General features: G+C 38.1%; 1 protein-coding gene across 1 annotated transcript in view; it reads right to left on the reverse strand.

The window, feature by feature from the left end:
• Window positions 1-2075: 2075 nt before the first annotated feature.
• The window catches only part of GCH1 (GTP cyclohydrolase 1), a 48103-nt gene continuing 24075 nt past the window's right edge, over window positions 2076-26103 (reverse strand). The window contains exons 2-6 of the mRNA XM_081291834.1: window positions 23061-23170; window positions 17415-17470; window positions 6839-6870; window positions 5773-5857; window positions 2076-4212 (exon numbers count right to left, since the gene is read on the reverse strand). Of these exons, the coding sequence (XP_081147960.1) occupies window positions 4086-4212; window positions 5773-5857; window positions 6839-6870; window positions 17415-17470; window positions 23061-23170 (410 nt within the window). The 3' untranslated portion in view covers window positions 2076-4085. The remainder of the gene's footprint in view (window positions 4213-5772; window positions 5858-6838; window positions 6871-17414; window positions 17471-23060; window positions 23171-26103) is intronic.

Below are 26103 nucleotides of genomic sequence, written 5' to 3' on the forward strand. Positions count from 1 at the left end.
AAAAGGTCAGAGTTGTGGACACATTGCTCAAAGCAAACAGTAGAATGTAGAAATGAGAGAAAAAGCAGATAGATGTATCAGGACTATCCTACCAGGATTTGCCGAGTCACAGCTGCCCAGCAGGGAAGGGAAAAAAAATAACTGCCTAAGTATAAGACCTGGGATGTCACTTCCTCCCTACACCACATCAACCAGAACCCCATTTTCTTACTCAGAGGGTCACGGAAATGTAACAGAACAAGTCAGAGGTGTGTAAAACCAAGCATTCCTACCGTCCATCTGCATCTTGGAATTCCCCAGGGACAGGCACTCAGAGTGATGTCAAGTCTTGTAGGGCTCATCATTTCCAGTTCTATAATGACCCTTCCACAGGTTTAACCAAAATCTCAGGAGCCCAGGTACACGCTGAAGCCAAACAAGCCATGTGGTAGATGTTTTAAAACTGAAGCCTGCCGAACAAGGACAGACCCAGAGAAAAACAGAATGAACTCTATTTCACACCTGGGGATGCATCTGAGTTCCAAAGGAAAGCTAAGTCCAAGCTGAAAACAGACTCAGACCCCACCTAAGCTGGCTCAGAGGCTAGAGTGTCACTTTATTTGGACAGCCACAGACATTCTGGCAGTGGACATGTTTTGGGGCTCCAACAAAAGCTAATGACCAGAAAAACTAAGGAGAAAAATGGGAGGGAGGGGTCAGGAAGAGAGTGTCTAAGATTCTTAAGAGACTTAAGAAACAGGCCAACCAATGACAATGCATGAAGCTCATTGTACCTTGATTCAAATAAATTACTAAAAAATACTAGGGCCACAGTGGGGGAAAATTAAACACTGGATATTTGATATCAAAGAACTAATTTTTTATGTGTAGTAATGGATGGCATTTGGTTATAGAATTCTTTCCCTGATTGTACTTCATTTAATAGTATGAAATATTGATGAATGAAATGATGCCTGGGATTTGCTTTGCAATAATCCAGTGGGGATGAAGCTATTGAGGGAAAAAAGATGGCCATGAATAGAGACTTCTTGAAGCTGGGTGATAAGCGCATGGAGTTCATATGTTGGTATCTCTACTGCTATACATACTTTATTTTACATGATAACAATTAAAATAAAGCAAGTGTCTTGGGAGGGGTGGGATAGTCAGGTACAAGTACCTTACCTTGAACTTGTCTACTGAGACTCCCTCTCTTCCTCATCCTCACCAAAGGAACTTTGTCCATCATGGTGAGTCCATGTGTTCTGTGTTGATGGAAAGCTTTAAAACCTTTGGGTGACAATCAAGGAGCTTGACCAATGAATATATGAGACAACAGAAACAGCAACTCGGGCTCTGATGAGCAGCTCACCTTTTTGACACTTGGAGCTTGAGTTGTAGGAATGTTTTACTAGTAGGCACTCTGGGTTTACTGGCTTTCTTTTTCTTATTTAGTTTACCCTCTGTGTTAGAAGTCAGTTATGAGCTGCATTACCCAACAGTTTACAAGGTCCTATAAGGAGCAGCAGGCCACTCTAATGTCCAGCACCCAGACACACTGATAACCAGTGAGAGGAGGGGCCGCTGCCCGAGGGGAGAGGGGATGTAGAGAATACCACCAGCAAGAAAGGAATGAGGTCACTGCAGAAGAGGGCAGCAAAGCCCTTTCTACCTAACAGCAGCTTTTGCCCTAGGCAAACTCTCCTCCACTCCCAGTCTGCCTCTTGACCCAGCTTGATTCTTCCCACACAGGAAGCAATGCCAGTTCCCACAAGGCTACAGTCCGAAACTTAGGACTAGGACAACAGAGGGACATGAGGGCCATTCAGATTCCTGACTCAGCCCCAGACCTCCCCTTCTCCTCCCCAAAAGATTGAAGTTAGTAACACCCCATGCAAACACCAAAGAGATACTGTCAGAGCCTAAGGTCACTTGGTGCTACCCTTGAGACATGTGTTCTAATAGCTTAATGGAAAAGAGAAGCCCTGATGATAGGCACCATAACTAAGACAGAATTAAAATAATCAAATTAGTGGATGTGACGTTTATACTAGTGGTTGAAAAAGAAACTTTCACAAGACAAAGTTATAACACTTTAATAATTTAAATAGAACCAACTTCAGGGATGCACATACATAAAATTCAAATAATGTAATTGAACAGTATATTTAAACACACCAAATTCTTAAAAATCCCCCCCACAAATAGAGTCAGTATCACGAATATGAAAAATTAATTTTGAGGTACTACAGACCAGAGTAAAACAGACAAGATCATTATTTTGCATTTACCAATAAGACAAAAACCTGTGGATACATCACACTTTCTAAGAACACTTCTAGGGAATGTCAGGACAAAGTCATTCCAAAGGAATACAAATGATCTCCAAAAAATGATTGTTTGTTTATTTATTTGCAGTGCTGGAGATTGAACCCAGGGCCTTGCACATGGTAGGCAAGTGCTCTACTGCTGAGCTATGTCCCTAGCCCTGCAAAGAGGAATTTATAGCTAACAAATTCTTTGGTCCTCCAAGTCACACTTGTTTTTACTTTAAAATACCAAACATGAGTTGGAATTCTACCTAGAAATGTCTAAATATTAAGCAGGTTAATGTTTATTCCAAATTAGATTTAACATGGAACTCAAAAATCAACCACCATTGGACTTTAGAAACTCCAAATACAGGGGAAAGTAGTAGAGATTTTTTTAAAAAGGAGAGAAACCTCGACCATCTTGCTCCATTGTAAGCTAAATGGCAAGTAAGTGGCAGAGACAGAATGACCACAGTTTAAGCAAGCAACGTAATTCCTTTTTTAAAAAAAGAATGAATAAATGTGAAGAGCACTATGCTGATGGAATAAAACACTTCTTTGTAGAATTAACTGTGTCTGTTTTTGTGGGAGAGTTAGGTGTTTTTGTTTTAATTTGGCCCACACTGCCCCAGTGGAACAAAATTTAAGATAAATGGTAATAAGGCAACAGCTTCTGGACTGAAAGGCCTACACCACCTGAACAGAGTCACACTGAGGACAAGACCCAAGACCCACACTGACCACAAGGAAAACAAGACCAGAGTTCTCAGTGCATTTTCACAAACACGACAGCACAGCTCTGTGAGGACATGGGGCACAGCTCCCAAGGCAGGCCACAGTCGATTCATCTGCACTCTTTTGGGCTCTTGGAAGCTAGAGTTCTTCAGACCTGACAATGATGAGCACTCCCAAAAGTTTCTAGAAATCCTTAGAAAAATATTTCATAAGATCAAAATAAAAATGTCCAAGAAACTTCTAAAGAGACAGCTGTGGGACTAGTTATCTGCCGTGTGAGTAGTGAGACTTATAAAATAATGGCTTTTTAAAAAAAGGCAAAAGTATCTACAGGCTAACTGGTGTGATATTCTCATCAAGGCACAGAGAGTTAAATGTCTAAATCCCTGTATGTTGACGTGAGAATAACTCGTAAACAACTCCAGGAACTAATTCCCTGTACTTGAATTAAGAAAGAAGGTAGAAATGTGCCTTTTTAACTCACAGTAAAATTGAAAAAAATAGATATTCCACCACCTTCCCTTGGTGACTAATGTTAAAAATGGATAGCTGATAAATAAATAAAAACGAAATGTCATTTGTGAATTCATAAACATGATCGAAGCAGAGCTGCTGGACTTCGAATTCACAGAGCAAGGCTGCACACTGTTCGTGAATTATTAGAGCACTTTCAGCATTATACCATTTCTGTGGCAGAGGAAAAGGAACTGCTTTTCCCATGCCCGATTCTCCTATGCTGATAAGACAGATCACTGTCGGCTTTCATTCACATACACAGATTCTCCTCCTCCCCAGCACCCTTGGGTTATCTGAATGGCAGTGGTTTGTGCATGTAACTTAGGCTGCTGGCAGTTCACCTTAGACACTGCCCCTGCAAGGTGGCAAGAAGAAAGCGCAGGGCTTACCCCTATGTGAATCATTTTTAATTTGACTTTATAAATAATTTTAAATACAATTATTGACAAGGCATAAAGTTAACATCTGTAACAAATGAAAAGGGGAGGCATGATGAAAGACAACACCATTAGCAGTCGGACCCACGCGACGCCATGCTCCAGTTCAGCTCCGAATGAGAGTGAGAAACTCCTCCCGCGTCTTGGGATCTTCCCGGAACACACCCAGCATTGTACTGGTCACAGTTTTGCTGTTCATTTTCTGCACCCCTCGCATTACCATACACATGTGTCTACAAAACAAGACAATGAAGGTGGTTTTCAGGAGCTGACAGTGCTGATTTGACTTTTTAAAATAAAAAGCAAGGAAGAAGATGCATCTCAGCTCAGTTACCAAGTATGTTAAAATATCCATTCTGAGACAAATGGTATCCAAACTTTTTTTTTAAAGTTTTTAAAGTTTTTAGCTTTTATTCTTATCCATGGTTAAATCCTTGATGCATTCAACAAGAGTAGAGAAAATGGAATTTTCATTATGAGTGAAAATAATATATTTGGTCTTCAGAGACCAAAGCAGTGCTGAGCTAGCTTAGGTGTTTAGAGAAATACTCAAGTATGTGCATCTCACCAGGCAGAACTCAGGTAACAGAGACCAGTGGGTCTGAACAAGCTGCTGGAGCCACGTGACATACACTGAGCAGAGCTCAGAGCAGGCCATCAAGTGAATGAAACTGCCCATACTGAATGTGCAATTCTCATAATTCACTGTAACTTAAAGAAGTGTCTACATCTGGAGATCATTATGTGATGTGAAATAAGCCAGGCACAGAAAGACAAGTGCTGCATGCTTTCACTCATGTGAAAAGCAAAAAAAAACCTGATCTCACAGAAGTTGGGCGTAGAATGGCAGGTACTCCAGGCTGGGGAGGAAAGCAGGAGGGAGGGTGGAGAGGGGTTCCTCAGTGGACATGAAGCTACAGTTAAACAGTAGCAAGAAGTCCACAGTCCTGTCTGGGCACCACGGTACGGTAGGGTGACTATAGATGAAAATAATGAATTACAGATCTTAAAAAACTAGAGAAAAAGAAAAGCTTGACGGTTTTTACCATACATAAGTGATAAATATTAGGATACATAGATATGTTGAACCTGATTTAAATATTACACCATGTATACATGTATCAAAATATCATATGGGGGCTGGGGCTGGGGCTCAATGGTAGCACACTTGCCTGGCATGTGTAAGGCATTGGGTTCGATTCTCACTACCGTATATAAATAAATAAAGGTTATCAACAACTAAAAAAAAAAAAAAGTCATGATACCCCACAGATATGTACTTTATGTACTATTTTTATGTTTTTAATGTATCACTTAAAAAAAAACTTAAACTAAAAAAATTAGACATTTTTTTTTTCTCTTTAAAAAGAATTATCTTCAGTTGTCCTTTGCACTGATTCTTAGTTTTTTCTGTCTTTCAAATGTGTGACAAAATGTTAGAAAAACTGCTTGGACCAACAAAAAAAGCTAAGAAAAAAGAGAAGCATAGAATAAATCTGCAACTATGCTTATAACTCCCTGCACTTCCACAACCCTCAATCCTACTCTACCCCATCCCACCCCACCCCACCCCTCAAAAAAAAAAAAAAAAAAAAAAAAAACTCTCCCATACCCTGGTTTCTATATCAGCAACACAGTGAACAAAAGAGGGTGAAGGGTTACGCCCAGAGGTAAAAAAATCAGCAGTGGCAACTGTGTGACATCACTTGGTGCTAGGAAAACCAAGCAACACTAAATGTCAAGATCAATTTTTACATAGACTGTGACGTTATCAAAGGCAGCTTCAGACTTACGTTGCTTCAACCACTACCCCAACTCCTGCAGGCTGCAAGGCTTCCGTGATTGCCACTGCAATTTGTTTTGTAAGACGTTCTTGGACTGTGAAGGTGACAAAGAGCTCAGTTTAAGAGTCAAACACAGGTTGCAGAATCACATATGTCAAGATCATTATATTGTCATGAGCAACTAATAAAAAAAAAAAGGAAATGACCATCAAAAAAAAAAAAGAGTCAAACACAAACAGCTAGATTTTCTCTAAAATTATTTGACATATTAAAAAGCAGACTTCTGTGACATTTAAGAGCCATGACAAAAGCTTTTGCCTGTTTGCTTTGTCTACTGAGTGAGCCACAAGGAGGCCCCCCCCTCACCTGCACTGCAGGTGCTGAAGAGAATCCCCGGAAGCTCTCCAGCATCTCTGCAGGGGAGCATTAGAATGGCAAACTAGCTCCTAACATGTGCAGTAAGACCAACACAATATTGGTTAATGAGCAACTCCACAGAGGTAGAGTGGAGCAAATAAACAGCTTGCAACACTAATAACAAAGGAGCTAATTACTGAATTGTTGAAAACCAACCTAAATACTGTGCTGTCTAAAACAACTTGTCTTTGAATACATACAAAAGTGTTCACTGAAGCATTGCATTTATTGGAAAACTGACAAAAATTCCCCAAATATGTATCAGAGCGGGGATTGGCTAAATCAAGCCATGAACACAACAGAATTCTAAGCAGCCACCAAAATGAATGAGGAATGTATGTGGAAATGAATATTTATGTGGAAAAACTGTTTAAGGTTCCTTAAGTGGGGGGGAAAAAGAAAACAAGGCCAATTATCCACTTTAGCTTAAATGTGATACAAATAAACTGATTTGAAAACAACAGCACATGCATGGAAATGTGAAGAGTTGTGCAAACACAACGGTGATTTCTGTCTTGAAACAAACTTTGACTTTTATCTTCCTAGGAGGTTTTAATTTTTGTTATATTCATTACACTTTGAATACAATAAAGATACTTTTTTGCAAGAAAAAAATGCTTTCTGTAAAAAAAAAAAAAAGATTTATATAAAAGTTTACCTTGCAGTCTTCTACTATAGATTTCTACAATCCTAGAAAAGAAGAAAGTGTTTTAGTTAATCATAACTTGCTTGAAGTGAAATGCTAAGTCCACCTCACAAGACTAAAAAGACTTTGTTGAAGCAATAGTTGGATGTGGGCAGGGGATAATGCTTATTCCCATAAAACAAGTTCTACAAGGAGATGCAGTCTCACGGAGACCATAATCACACTACACAAAGTGGGGCTTCCGTATGTCTCTAAAGGGGGGCGGGCAGGGACTAATGTATCTCCAAATACAATGTTTACTTAGAAAAAAAAAACCACACAATTAAAGATGAGCTATAAAATTTTAAAACTCCCAAGTCACCAATTTTAGGCTGTCTCAAATGTTCCAATTAATCATATTGTTTTATCAGAGCTTAAAGATCAAGTTAAAAATGAAAGACTATTTGTTAATTGATATCAGGCCAATTAGCTGGTCACTGGGGTGCATGCCTATAATCCCAGTGACTCAGGAGGCAGGAGGATTGCAATTTCAGGACCAACCTTAGCAACCCAGCAAGGCCCTAAGCAACTTAGTGAGTTCCTGTCTCAAACTGGTGGGGAAACAAACAAACAAACAAAAAAAACAGGGTGGCAGGCTGGGATGTGGCTCAGTGTGGCTCAATGGTTAAGTGCTTCAAGTCCCAGTATTAAAAAAAAAAAAAAGTCAGGTTAACTATGACACTATGACTAAATCTGTTAATGTAATCAGATTAGAATGGATTTGATTTCTTTCCTTTATAAGATAGGTTTATATAAGTACTTTGTATGATTAACCCCCCCAAATAAAAAGACTCCTGATCTTACATCACAATCTGACAGGTGATAAATTCTTCCCTGTCTAGTCAAGAAATGCAAATATGGCAATGTGAATAACCCATTTGAGGGGGGCACAATTCACAATGAGAATGTTTTCTTTAAACTTTGACTTTTTAGTCATAGATTTGGACACTAAATGTCACGATCAATTTTTACATAGACATGAATTTGGGGACCCTCCTTCTTCATGTCCCCAGTAGGTATATAATATTGTAGGAATATACCTATATTGTTTGGAACATAAATCTGAGAAAGGATGGTTTTCAAGCTCCTATCTAGGAGCAATGCCATATTTCTTACTGGGTCAAGTTTCTACATTTATAACTTCTGATGGGTTTTCAGGTGACTAATTTATTACATAAGTAGAAGTCACTAATTTCAAAAGTAGAATTTCGGGTGCAATATTAGAAAAGTGTTAACATTGGGCATCTGTGTTTTGTGTGGACACTTTAGTAGGGATGTCTCTAATACTTTATTATCGTGCATGGTGCCTCCCCATTTCTGATAGAGAGTTGTGGATGTGAAAAGAATCATTCATGCATTGTGGGTTGTTTTTTTTTTTTTTTAATGCCTATGTGATTAGATAGTGAACTTATGCTCAGAGTGCTTATAATTTCTTATTTCTACTTTAAGTAAGGAGTAGGTGTCGATTTATAATGTCTTTTCAGCATTTCACATACCTTTTCTGAATTAAAAAAATCTTTATTTTGTTCTCATTCTATGAAGATAATTTTTATATATATTATATATATTATTTAAGTTGTTGATAGACCTTTATTTATTTATTTATTATTTATATGTGGTACTAAGAATTGAACCCAATGCCTCACACATACTAGGCAAGTGCACTACTGCTGAATGACAGTCCCAGTTCCTATGAAGATAATTTGTTAAGAGCTATTTGTTGGGAATAAAATTCTTGTTTGACACTGACAGTTATCTGTCTTTTAATATTGTGGTTGGCAAACCAAGTGTCAGTCTCACCACTGTTACTACATAGCTAATCAATATTTTTCTTCATGGCTACTCTGACATTTGAGTACTCTAAAGTTTACCATGTTTTGCCTCAGCACATATTTAAATTTTTCTCATTTGAAATTTACTAGCCTTCTTGAATCTAAAGACTGATATTTTGCAAGTGACCTGGAAACTTTTCCAGGAATTATCTTTTCTAATATTTCATCTATTCTGTTACATCTCAGAACTCCAACTATCTTCTACATTTGTTAAATTCAATCTCATATTTTCTGCTCATCTCTCTGAATTGTATTCTGTGCAATTTTTTCATACCTTTCTTTCAGTTTACTATATTTTCATCTATGCCTACTCTGCTATTCAATAAGCATATTGACCATCAAAAGATTACCAACTAAGAAAAGCCCAGGACCGGATGGGTATACAGCAGAGTTTTACAAAACCTTTAAAGAGGAACTAATACCAAAACTTTTCAAGCTATTTCAGGAAATAGAAAAAGAGGGAGAACTTCCAAATTCATTCTACGAGGCCAACATCACACTGATTCCTAAACCAGACAAAGATACTTCAAAGAAAGAAAACTACAGACCTATTTCTCTAATGAACCTAGACACAAAAATCCTCAATAAAATTCTGGTGAATCGGATACAAAATCATATCAAAAAAATTGTACACCATTATCAAGTAGGATTCATCCCTGGGATGCAAGGCTGGTTCAATATACGGAAATCAGTAAATGTTATCCACCACATCCATAGACTTAAAAATAAGAACCATATGATCATCTCGATAGATGCGGAAAAGGCATTCGACAAAGTACAGCATCCCTTTTTGTTCAAAACTCTCGAAAAAATAGGGATAACAGGAACATACCTCAACATTGTAAAAGCAATCTACACTAAGCCCCAGGCTAGCATCATTCTGAATGGAGAAAAATTGAAGGCATTCCCTCTAAATTCTGGAACAAGACAGGGATGCCCTCTCTCACCACTTCTGTTCAACATAGTTCTCGAAACTCTGGCCAGAGCAATCAGACAGACGAAAGAAATTAAAGGTATAAAAATAGGAAAAGACGAACTTAAATTATCACTATTTGCAGATGACATGATTCTATACCTAGCAGACCCAAAAGGGTCTACAAAGAAACTATTAGAGCTAATAAATGAATTCAGCAAAGTGGCAGGATATAAAATCAACAAGCATAAATCAAAGGCATTCCTGTATATCAGCGACAAACCCTCTGAAATGGAAATGAGGACAACCACTCCATTCACAATATCCTCAAAAACAATAAAATACTTGGGAATCAACCTAACAAAAGAGGTGAAAGAATTATACAATGAAAACTACAGAACCCTAAAGAGAGAAGTAGAAGAAGATCTTAGAAGATGGAAAAATATACCCTGTTCATGGATAGGCAGAACTAACATCATCAAAATGGCGATATTACCAAAAGTTCTCTATAGGTTTAATGCAATGCCAATCAAAATCCCAATGGCATTTCTTGTAGAAATAGATAAAGCAATCATGAAATTCATATGGAAAAATAAAAGACCCAGAATAGCAAAAACAATGCTAAGCAGGAAGTGTGAATCAGGTGGTATAGCGATACCAGACTTCAAACTATACTACAGAGCAATAGTAACAAAAACAGCATGGTATTGGTACCAAAACAGGCGGGTGGACCAATGGTACAGAATAGAGGACACAGAAACCAACCCACAAAACTACAACTTTCTTATATTTGATAAAGGGGCTAAAAGCATGCAATGGAGGAAGGATAGCATCTTCAACAAATGGTGCTGGGAAAACTGGAAATCCATATGCAACAAAATGAAACTGAATCCCTTTCTCTCACCATGCACAAAAGTTAACTCAAAATGGATCAAGGAGCTTGATATCAAATCAGAGACACGGCGTCTGATAGAAGAAAAAGTTGGCTACAACCTACACACTGTGGGGTCGGGCTCCAAATTCCTCAATAGGACACCCATAGCACAAGAATTAATATCTAGAATCAACAAATGGGACTTGCTCAAACTAAAAAGTTTTTTCTCAGCAAAAGAAACAATAAGAGAGGTAAATAGGGAGCCAACATCATGGGAACAAATTTTTACTCCTCACACTTCAGATAGAGCCCTAATATCCAGAGTATACAAAGAACTCAAAAAATTAGACAATAAGATAACAAATAACCCAATCAATAAATGGGCCAAGGACCTAAACAGACACTTCTCAGAGGAGGACATACAATCAATCAACAAGTACATGAAAAAATGCTCACCATCGCTAGCAGTCAGAGAAATGCAAATCAAAACCACCCTAAGATATCATCTCACTCCAGTAAGATTGGCAGCCATTAAGAAGTCAAACAACAACAAGTGCTGGCGAGGATGTGGGGAAAAGGGTACACTTGTACATTGTTGGTGGGACTGCAAATTGGTGCAACCAATTTGGAAAGCAGTATGGAGATTTCTTGGAAAGCTGGGAATGGAACCACCATTTGATCCAGCTATTCCCCTTCTGGGTCTATTCCCTAAAGACCTAAAAACAGCATGCTACAGGGACACTGCTACATCGATGTTCATAGCAGTACAATTCACAATAGCAAGACTGTGGAAGCAACCTAGATGCCCTTCAATAGACGAATGGATAAAAAAAAAATGTGGCATTTATACACAATGGAGTATTACTCTGCATTAAAAAATGACAAAATTATAGAATTTGGAGGGAAATGGATGGCATTAGAGCAGATTATGCTAAGTGAAGCTAGCCAATCCCTAAAAAACAAATGCCAAATGTCCTCTTTGATATAAGGAGAGTAACTAAGAACAGAGTAGGGAAGAAGAGCATGAGAAGATGACTAATATTAAACAGGGATGAGAGGTGGGAGGGACAGGGAGAGAGAAGGGAAATTGCTTGGAAATGGAAGGAGACCCTCAGGGTTATACAAAATTATATACAAGAGGAAGTGAGGGGAAAGGGAAAAATAATACAAGGGGGAGAAATGCATTACATTAGAGGGGGTAGAGAGAGAAGAGTGGAGGGGAGGGGAGGGGAGGGGGGATAGTAGAGGATAGGAAAGGCAGCAGAATACAACAGACACTAGTATGGCAATATGTAAATCAGTGGAAGTGTAACTGATGTGACTCTGCAATCTGTATACGGGGTAAAAATGGGAGTTCATAACCCACTTGAATCAAATGTGAAATATGATATATCAAGAACTATGTAATGTTTTGAACAACCAATAAAAAAATTTTAAAAAAATAAGCATATTGAGCTTCAGTGTCATTTATCATATTTTTTCTTTATTTCTAGCAGTTATATTTGGTTGTTTTTCTGATCTGACTGGCTAACTCTGAAAATTTCTTATTGCTTTGTCAAAATTTCAATACTGTTACTTTTTAAAATACTTGCTTCATATTCTCTGATAATTCCAACATCTGCCCTCTTTGCACATCTGTGGCTTTTCTTTTACTTTTGAACTCATGTTCCTAAGAATTTCACTTGTGGGAATTCTTACCATCCTGGATAAAAATGCATCAGAGAATGTGCACTTTTTCATGCCAGTGACTACAAAGCTAACTCCCTGGGGCCATTTTAAATTAAAAAAAAAAAAAAAAAAGCCCAAGACAGTAATTTAAGTACTAAGGGAACCCAAGCTTGGTTGCATGTTGGTCAAGTAGTATATCATGGAGCCACCCCAGCCCCTGAGACAGGTCTCACTGAGTTACCCATGTTGAACTCCAATTTACAATCTTCCTACTCAGACTACAGACTAGCTGGAATAACAGGTATGAAACATCACATCCAGCTATGTACCAGGGACTGAACCCAGGGGCATTGAACCACTGGACCACATCACCAGCCATTTTTGTAATTTGTATTTTGAGACAAGTCTCATCAAGTTGCTTAGGGCCTTACTAAGTTGCCGAGGCTGGGTTTGAATTTGTGATCCTCCTGCCTGGGCCTCTTGAGCCACTGGGATTACAGGTGTGCACCACAAGGACTGGCTAATTTGACTTTTTCTAATGGTTAGTTGTAAATTGAGGTTTTCTAACTCTCAGTGCATTCCTTTTTCTCCCATCTTTAAAAAAAAAAAAAAACACTATTCATATTTTTTTAAATGTTAAGGCATATTTTTAGTTACATATCCTCTCATCCCTAGATATTAATATATATTCTCTCAGACTTCCCAGCGATTTCTGATTTGGCCTTGTGATTTACATTCTTTTGGGGTTTTCTAATTTATTCTGCAGAGTTTGAATTTTATCTTAAAAGCTATAAGGAGTCACAAAAGCAACAGCATGATTAAATCCTCAGCCTAGAAAAATCATTTCAGCAGCACTTGAGAACAAATGCAAGGACCCTCAGAGGTTAGAGGCAGAAGAGCCAGGAGCTTGATATACAATCCAGGAGGAAGAAAAGCCCAATAGAGAGTGGTGGCACTAAGGACACAGGCTGGCAGAAGTGAGGTGCTGCAAGAGGCAATGAGCACCCAACAACAGTGGACGGCCCCTCCCTGTTCCTTGATCAAAATACTTCTAAGATCAAACAATGATTTAAAAACAAAAATGAGGCCATACAAATACAAAGAAGAAGAAGAATTATTTATGACTATAGAAAAGTTTTAAATTTATTTATGAAAAAATACTACTATAAAGCAAAATCAAAACACAAAAGAAAAGGTTGAGAAAAATTACTTGGAGCACCTGACCTAAATGTGTAAACATTCAAAGAGCTTATGCAAATCAGTAATAAAAAAGCAACCAAATGAAAAATGAGGAACTTTCTGAATTTCACTCTATGAGACATTCAAAATGAGCAGGGGATGCAGCTCAGTGGTAGAGCGCTTGCTTAGCATGCACAAAGTTGTGGGAGGGAAGGGGGGAAGACAGAGAGAAAGGCAGGAATGGAGGAAGGGAAAGGGAAGACGATGTTCAAATAAAAATGAAGTCATTTTTTACTTATCAATGTGCAAAGATTTAAAAGTGAGATGAAACTCTGCATTAAGAGTGTGGAGAAACACACCCTTTACCTATTATCAGAGTATAAGTTGGCATGATCTTTATGGAGAGAAATTTGGCAATAGCAAAAATTCAACTACTCTGAACCCAGAAAAATCCATCATATTAATTTCTCTTACATGCAGATTCAAAGTATGCAAAGAAAATATATTAAAACATGTTTAAAGCATTTTTTTCCCTTTTTGACAGTTTCAAACAGCATACTATACTTGTCCATGTCAAAGACTAGTTTAGGGCTGGGGATGTGCCTCAAGCGGTAGTGCACTCGCCTGGCATGCGTGCAGCCCGGGTTCGATCCTCAGCACCACATACAAACAATGATGTTGTGTCCGCCGAAAAACTAAAAAAAATAGATATTAAAATTCTCTCTCTCTTAAAAAAAAAAAAAAAAAAAAAGACTAGCTTAATGAATTAGTCAACCAAAGAAATATTATATAGCCCTTAAAAATAATCTGGACATTTTAGGCTAAAAGATACAAGAAATTCAAAGTTTTTTAGATTTTTAAAAAGGCAGTAATAGTACAGCATATAAGGTATAATTTCCTTTATTGTTGTTTTGCTAGTTTTAAACAGCTATGCTTATGTTTTGCATAGAAATTTTCTTAAAGGATAGTGAAAGAAATCTCTGTAACTTTAATTCTAAAGAATGACAACAGGAAACAAAAGCTTTCCCTTTATTCACCTATTTGTATTTAAGTGAAAAGTGTGTGTGTGTGTGTGTGTGTTTTATTTTTGTTTGTTTGTTTGAAATAGAGTCTTGCTGTGTTGCCCAAGCTGGTCTTAAACTCTTGGGCTCAAGGGATTCTTCCAAGTAGCTAGGATTATAGGCATGTGCCACCATGCCTAGTAGTCGTATGCTATTTTCATAATAGAGAGGAAATAAAAAGAAATGTTCCCTCTGTAATCTAATGCCCATCCTATCTTTTTATCAATTCCCCATCACACTTGGCTAAATCTCTCGTTTCCATCAGTGATCCCAGTCCCTACCCACTGGAATATGCCTTGTAACTACCCTCTGGCTTGCCTTCGCTCTGACATGAAGCTACCTAGAAGAACTTTAATCCCATAGAATTCTGCTCATCTCTCCATCTCTGGGTCTCTACCACCCTACAGGCCACTATCATCATGGATGCTATGAACCTGGAACTCCAAAGCAAAGCAAATACTTGGGTGTGTGGGGGTAGGAGGTGTGGGTGGGTGGGTGTGCACATGCACACACACTGGAGACTAAACCCCAGGCCTGTGAGTAAAAGCAGGCATCGCTGTGGCACCCATTGTGACCTCACTGTGCACCCTCCTCGCGGGTACTGCTGTGTCCTCCTTCTCTCTAGATGCCACGATGGCTGGTACAGGGCCCAGGCACAGCAGGTGTGATAAGCAGGTTAGCCTTGGCTACCTCAGGGTACTAAAATTCTAAATTCAAGATTTAATTATATTCATTATATTCACTCAATTATTCTAAGGCAAAAAACAAACAAACAAACAAACACATGTTCAATGGCTTTTAGCAACAAAAGGAATTTCTATTCAAACCAAATTTACTCTAGAGTTCTACTAGAGTTGAACCAAATCAACTCACTTCTGGCATTTTCTTGTTACTTAAGGCTTTACTCTCTGATATTTGACTTTACTGGCACTGAAAGGTCATTCATTTAAAAGCAAGCATATAACACACTTCACATACGAGATTAAAATGAGCAGTGAAGTTCTGCTGAGACATGAGGCTTTATAACTCTTCAGTCGCTAAATATTTTTACTTCTAACAAGAAATATGCAATTGGATAAAATTTTAGTCTCCTTTTCTGTTTAACAAACCCTTTATTCAAAGTTTTTACAAAATATCTGAAAGTAATATACACTTGGGTCTTTGGTGTTTCATTTTATTCTTAGGCTTAATCCTCTTACTGTAAGGACAAATCCCCATGCTAATAATCAAGTCCTTTGTATTGTTTCATGAAAGCTTAGTTGAGATTGTTTCCTTTCACTAGAAAAGGAAATAACCAAGACTGCTGTTGCCTCCTACTACCCCTAAGTCACCATTCATTCCGTGATATTACTGATCACTCTAGAATTCATTTCCCATAAAGTATCGATCATGGCCAATCTGGGATGGTCTTCTAAAGAAAGCTGTTCACATTAAGACCAAGGCCTCCGGGGCTGAAGGTGTGGCTCAGTGGTACAGCATCTGCCTAGAAGGCATGAAGCTCTAGGTTTAATCCCTCTCACTATAACAAACAAAAAACCCCCACAAGGTCTAGGCTTAATATAGTCTGACAAACTTTTTTATATGAAAGTCATCCACTATCCCATTCACATATGGACAGTCTTTTATGGTCTCAGCAGTGCCAGAAATTTTATGGGAAAGGTATGGCTTGGGAGTCTTGCTGGAAGGAAGGACACCAGACCACTGGGCCTGTAGCCACATTTGCACAGTAAGCATGCTGACCTTACTTAGACCATACATTATGAAACTGTAAAAATAGACAATTTTAGTATAGAAACTGTTATTCACAGTTGACATGAAATTGATTTTATTTATTATCATTTGGGAGTAAATTACTAGGGAGTCGCTAATAAAAATTACAGTTAGATTAAACACCCTCTATCAGTACCTCCTCAGCCACCCCTTGGCTCTACAACCAGGGACAAATCACTGCAAGATGCCAGGATGTTTCTGGATTTGTGATAGGCGCCTTCCTGTAGTGAAGCTCAGCCAGGATGTACCATCATTCTTCCAAGATACCAAGCAGCCCTGGCTAGTGTAAAGGCTGCCAAGCGGGCACAAGGTCATAAACTAGGAAAGTTAAATTTCTCTTCAAACAACTTTCTCCTAAATTCCTAATGGAAATTAATGAGAAAATGGAGGTGAAAACAAGGAACAGCTGTGAAGGGCGGCCATCAGCCTGCTGGGGTGGGTTACACAGATTCTAACACAGCTGAAGATGGGGGGCACCCCTACAGGAGAGTGGCACATCCCAGTATCTTCACAGAGAAGCAGCAGAAACCCACCAAAGCCACAGAAAGGTCAGTTAGTCATAGAGATTCACTTGTCCCAGTTGTAACCGGGTCACTATAATCTCAATCAGAATTTTTGGACTGAACTTTAAAGGTAATGACTGTCTGTTCATTACCTGTCCCTCCGTTTTGTTCTTAACTCTCTCAGCAAACACACACACACACACACACACACACACACACACACACACACACACCCCTTTCCCAGTATTTCCCAGATCACCCAGGATTCACTGGCTCCAAACAACCAAATGAAATACCAATAAAGAATATTCAGGGGCATAAACAATATCGGTGGCTGGGGCAGGCCATGGGGTAGAGGAAGACATACATGGGCATTGGTTCTGAACAGGGCCTGCTGCTCTGTTGCCTTTCCAAGTATAAACTTAAAGTAGCGGGCTGAGGATGTGGCTCAAGCGGTAGTGCACTCGTCTGGCATGCGTGCGGCCCGGGTTCGATCCTCAGCACCACATACCAACAAAGATGTTGTGTCCGCCGAGAACTAAAAAATAAATATTAAAAATTCTCTCTCTCTCTCTCTCTCTCTCTCTTAAAAAAAAAAAAAAAAAAAAAAAAAAAAAAAACACCTTAAAGTAGCAATGTGACTTGCAAGTGAGATCCAGTCTAATGGGGAGAGAATGCTTGGTGAGACTGATTCTCAGCAGACAGAGGCAGGTTTTATCTACCTGTTTTCTTGTTTTCCACACACTCACCGGGCAAGTTTGCTGAGGCCAAGGACTTGCTTGTTAGGAAGATAACCGATATGGACCTTCAGGGGAGAGACAAATCGTGAGCTAAGTGAACATATAGCACTGCTTTCTGACAAAATACAGACATACAAAATATAGTATAATGGCATGCAAAGTCATCACAATGACAGTGTAACTTTAAAACATTAGAAGATTTAAGACTTTTTAAAAAGTATAGCTGTGATATTCTCTGGTAATTTTTTATTCAAATCTGAAATTTTTTTCTCAGGAAAAGGTAAATGACCCTGTAGCAACAACACAATGTAACCAGGAAAGACTCCTTTATATAAAAATGTTGCCATTCCCCAGGGCACTGTAGCCTTAAGAATTCCACCACAGAGCCAGGTAATCTCAGCAATTTGAGAGGCTGAGGCAGGAAGAACGAGTTTGAGGCCAGCCTAAGAAACTTAGTGAGACCTTGTCTCAAAATTAAAAAATAAAAAGGGATAGGAATATGGCTGGGGTTGTGGCTCATACTAGCCAAATATAAATCAATTAGACAAATATAAACATTACAGACACATCTGCATCATGATGCCAACATAAAACAGTTTTCATTTGTTCACCTAATATTTATTATACACTTCTACAATTGATCTAGTAGTAGTACTTAGTGGTTTTTTTTGTCTTGTTTTGTTTTGTTTTTGTGTGTTTATTTTTTTTAATCTATTAGTACTATGCTTGAAGATTTTGAGATTCCACTTTACTGCCTTCCTGGTATGCAGGAAGAGAAAGTCAAAGAGCACACCTGAACGCTGGGTGCTACAAAGAAAAAGAACTGTCCCATAGGGGCTGGGTGTGGTGGTGTATACCTATATTCCCCGCAGCTCAGGAGGCTGAGGCAGGGGAGTTGCAAATTCAAAGTCAGCCTCAGGGGCTAGGGCTGGGGCTGAGTGGTAGAGCACTTGCCGAATTTGTGTGAGGCACTGGGTCCAATCCTCAGCACCATATAAAAATAAATAAAATAAAGGTCCATCAGCAACTTAAAAAATAAATAAATAAAATCAGACTCAACAACTTAGTCCCTAAGCAACTTAGCAAGGCTCTGTCTCAAAATAAAAATATAAAACCAGCTGGGGATGTGGCTCAGTAGTTAAGCATCTCTGGGTTCAGTCCCTAGTACCCACCCCTCAAAAACTAAGAATTGTCCCATCCAACCAATGTCTCGGTACTGCTTGAATTTGTATGCTTATCTGCAGTGCTAGAGTACACTTCTAGTTTGTGTGATTTTTGGTCTTCCTTCAGATTCTAAATCATTTAAATGTCCACTTCAGAAAATCATCACTAAATCATATAGCTAAAAAAGTTAGCAAGCACACAAATAGAAGGGAACAGCCACAGTGGTGAGAAGCTAAGTACAGGATTGAGCTCCTTGACCTTGGCCCCACAAGGCTACTAACTCTCTAGATCCTCCTGAACAAGAGTTTAATTATCTCACCTACAATAAAAGACAGAAATAAACTCAAAGGTTTCCTCATTGTTAACTGTAGATCATAAGACACTGCGTGCCTCCTGACATGATAGAATATGAAGTTCTCAGCATTCCTGGGAACTACTTCTGTTTGAAATGTTCAGTCTTAATATTATTAAACTTTAGATCTGGTTTATAGGAAATCCAGAGGTTGAGCGGAACACAGAAGGTGAATCACTACAGAAGACCCAATCTGGTCTCTTCAATGGGAGAATAGGGGAGGGTGTATTTTGGAATAAAAGACTTAATAAGATATAACCAAATGCAATGTAAATACAAATGTGACTCTTAACTGTATTCTTATTTAAATAAGCCAACAGCAAAGCCTGTGAGTCAACTGGAGAAATTTATTTGGGTTAGCTATTAGATGCTACTTAGGAGTTACTGTTGATTTTGTTTGTGGTCATGCTACTATAGATAAGAGATACATATTAACTGCTAGTGTGGGTTAACTTCTAGTGTGGGTAAGTATTTTAGAAATGCCAGTTAATAATTAGTGATGAAAAGTCATGCTGTCTATAACAGACTTTGTATTCTTCAATATGTTTATGAACTTATTGCTGTCTTGTTACATGTGGTAATCAAATTGGGTTTTCTTTAAAAAAAAAAAATCCTTGTCTTTTATAGAGACACACTGGAAGAAATCATGGGAGGTATAATGAATATCTGGGATTTGTTCCAATATGGTGCAGTGGGGACCTTTATTTAATATGATTGTCCTGTGTTGATATCTGTTGAAACTGGTTGATGAGAACTGGAACTTATTCTACTAGTCTTTCTCATTATGTATGTTTGAAATTTTCCATGATAAAATTTTTTTTTTTAGAAGACCAAGAGACTGATACCATTACATACAATCCTGAAAGAACCAAGTATTGGCAAGAATATGAAACAATGAGAACTCCCATAGACTTCTGAGAGTGTAAATTGGCACAACCACTTTGGAGAGCTATAGGTCAGCACTGGGTAAGCTGAACATGGGTATACCCTGTGAAACCGATTCCACCTCTAGATACATTCCTAGCAGAAATGCATGAATATATGCAACAAGAAAAATCTGATAGCAGTGTTGTTTGAGCAAGAAAAGAAAAAAAGAGGAGACATGCAAATAACTACCCAGAGAAGAACAGAATAGATAAATTGTGGTGTGTTCATACAATGCAATAATATATAACAATGGAAATAAACTACAATCACAGGCAAAAACATCAATGAATCTTTCAATGTAGAACAAAGGAAACCAGACTCAAAAGAGGACATATTATAGATTCTTTTCACTTATATATTACTGAAAAATAAGCAAAATTAATCTATAGTGTTGGAAATTGATATGCTGGTTACCTGTGGAGATCAGGGATGGGGTAAGGCTTAAGAAGGAACAGGAGGTAAGCTTTCAGGATGCTAATCCTGAAATCATGTTCTAGCTCTTAATCTGTGAGATGGTAAAAAAAAAAAAAAAAAAACACCCTTGTGATTTATGCATTTTTCTAAGTTTTACTTCTATTTATAAAAGTGAAAAAAATAAAATACTTTAATAAGAAAAAAGAAGCAAATGTTAAATCTTATTAAATTTCAGTAATGGCTATTTAGGTATTCATAGCACTATTTCCTATGAGCCTTCTGTTTGAAAAGCATTAATGAAAAGCCAAAATTAAATAATTATTGGGTAGGATGAACAGGACAACTCTTTGTTCTAAAGCCACATGTTCTCAAAGTATTTATTGTATATACAAATGTATTTTTTTGTGGTACTGGGGATTAAATCCAGAAATACCCTACCACTGAGCTACATCTCCAATTCTTATTTCTTTCTTTTTTAAAATATTTTTTTAAATTATTGATAGACCTTTATTTTATTTATTTATATGTGGTGCTGAGAATTGAACCCAGTGCCTCACACATACCAGGTAAGTGTGCTACCGCTGAGCCACAGCCACAGCCACTCCAGTTCTTATTTCTTAAGACAAGGTTTCACTAAGTCATCCAGAATTGTCTCAAAGTTGTAGTTCTCTTTTTTTGTTCGTTTGTTCTTTTTAGATATACCTGACAGGGGCTGGGGATGTGGCTCAAACGGTAGCGCGCTCGCCTGGCATGCGTGTGTCCTGGGTTCGATTCTCAGCACCACATACCAACAAAGATGTTGTGTCCGCCGAGAACTAAAAAATAAATATTAAAAATTCTCTCTCTCTTTCTCCTCTCTCACTCTCTCTTTAAAAAAAAAAAAAAGTAGATATACCTGACAGTAGAGTGTATATTTTGACATATTATATATACATGGAATAGAACTTATTCTAATTAGGATCCTATTCTTATGGTTATACATAATGTACAATTGCAGTGGTCACATATTCATGTATGAGAATAGTAAAGTTATATCTGATTCATTCTACTGTCTTTCCTATTCCCATCCCTATTCCTTTGCTATGATTTAGATGTGGTGTCCCTCAAAAGCTCACATGTGAGATAATGTAAGGTTTGGAGGGGAAATGATTGGGTTATAGCCTTAATCTAATCAGTGGATTTCTTCCTGGTGGGATTAACAAAGTAATAACTGGAGGCAGTGGTTCATTGGGGATAAGGACATGGGGTATATATTTTGTATCTGGAGAGTGGAATCAGTCTCTCTCTCTCTTTCTTTATCTCTCTCTCTCTCTCTCTCCTCCTCCTCCTCCCTCTCTCTCTATCATCATGTGAGCTGCTTCTGCCACACTCTTCATGATGTTCTGCCACACCTCTAGACCCAAGGAATGGAGCCTGCTGTCTGCAGACTGAGGCCCGTGAAACCAAAAGCCCTTAAATAAAAGTTTTCCTCCTCTACAATTGTTCTGGTTGGATCCTTTTAGGCACAGCAGTGAAAAAGCTGACTAAAACATCCCTTCTTCATTCCTTTTTGTCTAATTCAATAACCTGCTATTCCCCCCCTCCGGCTCCTCACTGTGTGTTAGCATCCATATATCAGAAAGAAAGTTTGGCCTTTGGTTTTTTGGGATTGGCTTATTTCACTTAGCATGATAGTCTCCAGTTCCATCTGGCAAATGCCGTAATTCCATTCTTTTTTATGGCTAATATTCCATTGTGTCTATGTACCACATTGTCTTTAACCATTCATCTGTTGAAGGGCACCTAGGTTGGTTCCATAGTTTAACTATTGTGAATTGAGCTGCTATAAACATGATGTGGCTGTGTCCCTGTAGTATGCTGATTTTAAGTTCTTTGGGTATATACTGAGGAGTGGGATAACTGGGTCAAATGGCAGTTCCATTCCAAGTTTTCTAAGGAATCTCCATACTGCTTTCCAGAGTGGTTGTACCAATTTGTAGTCCCACCAGCAATGTATGAGTGGGCCTTTTTCTTCACATCCTCTCAAATGTTTATTGTTATTTGTATTCTTGACAATGGCCATTGTGACTGAAGTGAGATGGAATCTCAGTGTAGTTTTAATTTGAATTTCTGTAATTGCTAGAAATGTTAAACATTTTTTCATATATTTGTTGACCATTCATATTTCTTCTTCTTTGAAATGCAGGTTCAGTTCCTTGCCCACCTATTAACTGGGTTATTTGTTTTGTTTTTGTTTGATGTTAAGTTTTTTGAATCGAACTTGCAATTCTTCTGCCCTAGCCTCACATCAAATTTATTTTTAACTACAACAAACTAGGTGATATATCATCTAGCTGACATTTAGATTCTTTTTTTTTTTTTTTTATAGAAAGGGTTGGAAATAAATTAAAGCCACTAATACCATAACTTCTGTCCCTGGAAATTCTATAATCACCACTGCTCATATCATGACATATATCAGGCATATCTTGGATCAAAGAATATTCAGTCAACATAAAGGGCAAAGGTTTTCAGAGCCTGCAGCATCTACCAAGAAAAAAAGATGCTGCTGCTTTAACCTCATTCTCTTCACCTATTAACATGGTATTTAATATAAAATTTGGCCTGAGGGCTAGCTGCTACATTGTTTTTAATTTCAGGTTATTACATCAATCAGGTTGATAAAGAGTAAACATTTATGTGTAACTATAAATATCTAGGATATGAAGAATTAGCAACTGACAATTTTAAATACAATATCATAATTTTAAAACTTTCATTAGGCTTTTTAAAATGTCAGGAAATAAGGAAAACCTTACCTTTCCCACAAAAGGAACTAGATGATGTTCACACATGGAAAACATATCTATGTCCTTCACAATCACCATCTCATCATGATCTTCATCAAATATAGCATCGTTCAGGACATCTGAAATCAGAAGGTTGCTTTAGTAATGCTTACCATTCCACAGAAAAGCACAATAGAAAAGCCACCATGATCAATCCAAAAAGACAGTAAATATAAATTAAGCCCCCCAAGTATTCAATTCTGTGAATATTTCAATGAAACTGACATGGGTACATTAAAAATATGTTAGAAATGTAACCTAGAGCATGTTATGTTAATTAATATTATTATAATTATTATATTATTATATATTATATAAACATAGTATATATGTTATAATCTATATTTAAGTTTTTATAGGTGTTCCTCACCTGCAAAGTGGATCAAAATGGGCTAAAAAGTATGTTATCCTCACTAAAACATTAAGGACATACAAATTAAAACCAGTTAATTTTATCTATCAAATTACCAAAGTCTTTCTCTTTAAATGATATTTAAAAATCATTAATACAGGGGGCTGGGGATGTGGCTCAAGCGGTAGCGCGCTCGCCTGGCATGCGTGCGGCCCGGGTTCGATCCTCAGCACCACATACAAAGAAAGATGTTGTGTCCACCGATAACTAAAAAATAAATATTAAAATTCTCTCTCTCTCTCTCTCTCTCAAAAAAAAATCATGAATACAATGTTATATAAGAAATACAGAACTGCAAATTTATCTGTAGTATGGGAAAAAAAGGAGGGAGGGAGAAATGAGGAAAGGAGGGAGAGAGAAATTATGCCAAATAAAATCAAAGTGGCTATTTTCTTGTGTAGAAATGGGTCACTTTCACTCTTTAATTTTTTTTACTTTTTATACTTAATATTTCCTCTATAATGGATAGGTAGATAATCATGAGTTAAAGATGAATCTTTAGCATTCTGACTTCTAAGGCCAGAACCATACGCTTGTAAACCTGACTGCTATTACCAATTCCTGATATAATTTTCTATATTTCTAAAGTCTTCCAGTTACTGTAGATGAGTATAAGACTAATTCTAATCGTCACCTTTCTTAGATCTTACGGTTTGTGTGCCTGTGCCTTTCTGGGGAGGCTTTAGGGATGAGTGATAAACTGTGAACCTGGCACAGGTGGCCAAGCATACTGCAGACATCTAAAAACCGTTTTTATTTTTAAGTACTGCACCAAGTGAGCCTTACTATCTCATCTGCAAAACAGAAGGTTACCTAGGGGATGCACAAGGGACCTTTGAGCTCTCCACCATTCTGTGACTGTAAGAACATCCTGTCCTGGATGCTGAAGAGGGACAAAGGGATACAAGCCACCATCCTCACCACTGCAGTACCACCCTGGTTTTGATAATGGTATAGGTACCTGATTGATGGTGTAGGTGAATGCCTATAATATGGAAAATTCCTCGGCTCTATCATCAACTGAGAAAAGAAGCTAAAAGATGGACCGTTATCATCTCATTTTTATAAAGTAAACATATACTTTATGAAAATGGCACTGACATCTAGGCACTGATGTCTAGTTGTACGGTTTCAAGGCTTTGGGGGATACCCACGCTACATAGTACAATTAGACATAAGGGAGGAGGTGAATACAGCCTACAGCCACCTACAGCCACCACTTTCCCTCAGGCAGGCTGCCAAGTGAGTCACAGGGAAGATGTGCAAATGTCCACCCACACTCCTGACCTTCAATGGCTCAGCTGCTCCTAGAATAGGGGCTCAGAGATACTGAGTCATCATGTAAACCAGTTATCATCCCCCGAGTCAGGCTATTCAGAATCGCACTAGAGTGTGTGGTAGGGAAAGTCATTAGCGTGGTCCAGGAAAGTGAATGTGTGGGCTTTAAACACCCACAGACACTCCTGTTCGAAGTGGCTAATAAACTCCAGGGAGGAAAAAGCTCAGTCCTTTGTTAAGTAAATATTCCTTCTCCAAAAGCAGTTTTTCTATACTGAATATTCTGTCCTAATCTTTAGTCATATTTCTGAAAGGAGTCCAAAAATAGCCCCTTAGTGTTCCAAGAAGCATCCTGGATTTCTCCAAGAGTTTAACATAATGTTATTGCCATGTATAAAACTCCCTAAAATCTTTAGTCACAAAAGAAATATTCCTGAAAGTAAAAACAAATAAAAAATTATTTCTTGAAGAGAATCATCGTCAGACACATTCATTTTCTCTGGCAAAGAAATTCCCCATTGTAAGCTCTGATGACAACCATATGGTGTATATGAAAGCCAGCCTTTCAGCTAGGCTAAGTGAGGATCTTCACTTGCTAGCTGTTGGACCTTGGGCAAGGCATTTGATGCCTTACTCTTCTTGGCAGTAAAACAGCCATGAATAAGAGCAGATTTTTCAGAGGTATCGTCAGGATTAAATGTGTTCACAGCTAAGTAAGAGATGTGGTAGTTACTACTCTTTTAATGAAGACTGGCAGCTAGACATGGTGGTGCACACCATGTAATCCCAGCTGCTCGAGAGCAGAGGTAGGAGAATCAAAAGTTCAAAGCAGCTTTAGCAATAGTGAGGAGGCCCTGAGCAATTTAGCAAGACCCTGTCTCTAAATAAAATACAAAATGGGCTGGGGATGTGGCTCAGTAATTAAGTGGCCCTGAGTTCAATCCCCAGTAATAAAAGACAGACAGAACTGCTAAGCTATGTGTGGGACACATGGGTGTACACTGATAAATATCAGAAGTTAAAAAGCAATAAGTTGCTTATAACAGAATACAGGAAATGAACAGTAATAACTTTACAGTGGGAAAGTCTGGCCAATGCTACCTGAACTAAGTGATCAAAGTTAACTTTGCCAGCAGTAAGACATAATAAATTGGATGCAGTGGCACACACCTGTAATCCCAGCAGCTAGGGAGGCCGAGACAGGAGGATCTAGAGTTCAAAGCCAGCCTCAGCAATAGTGAGGCGCTAAGCAACTCAGTGAGACCCCGTCTCTAAATAAAATACAAAACAGGGCTGGGGGTGTGGCTCAGTGGTCAAGTGCCC

Source organism: Spermophilus citellus (assembly GCF_964194105.1).
Source record: "Spermophilus citellus genome assembly, chromosome: 4".
Lineage (NCBI taxonomy): Eukaryota > Metazoa > Chordata > Mammalia > Rodentia > Sciuridae > Spermophilus > Spermophilus citellus.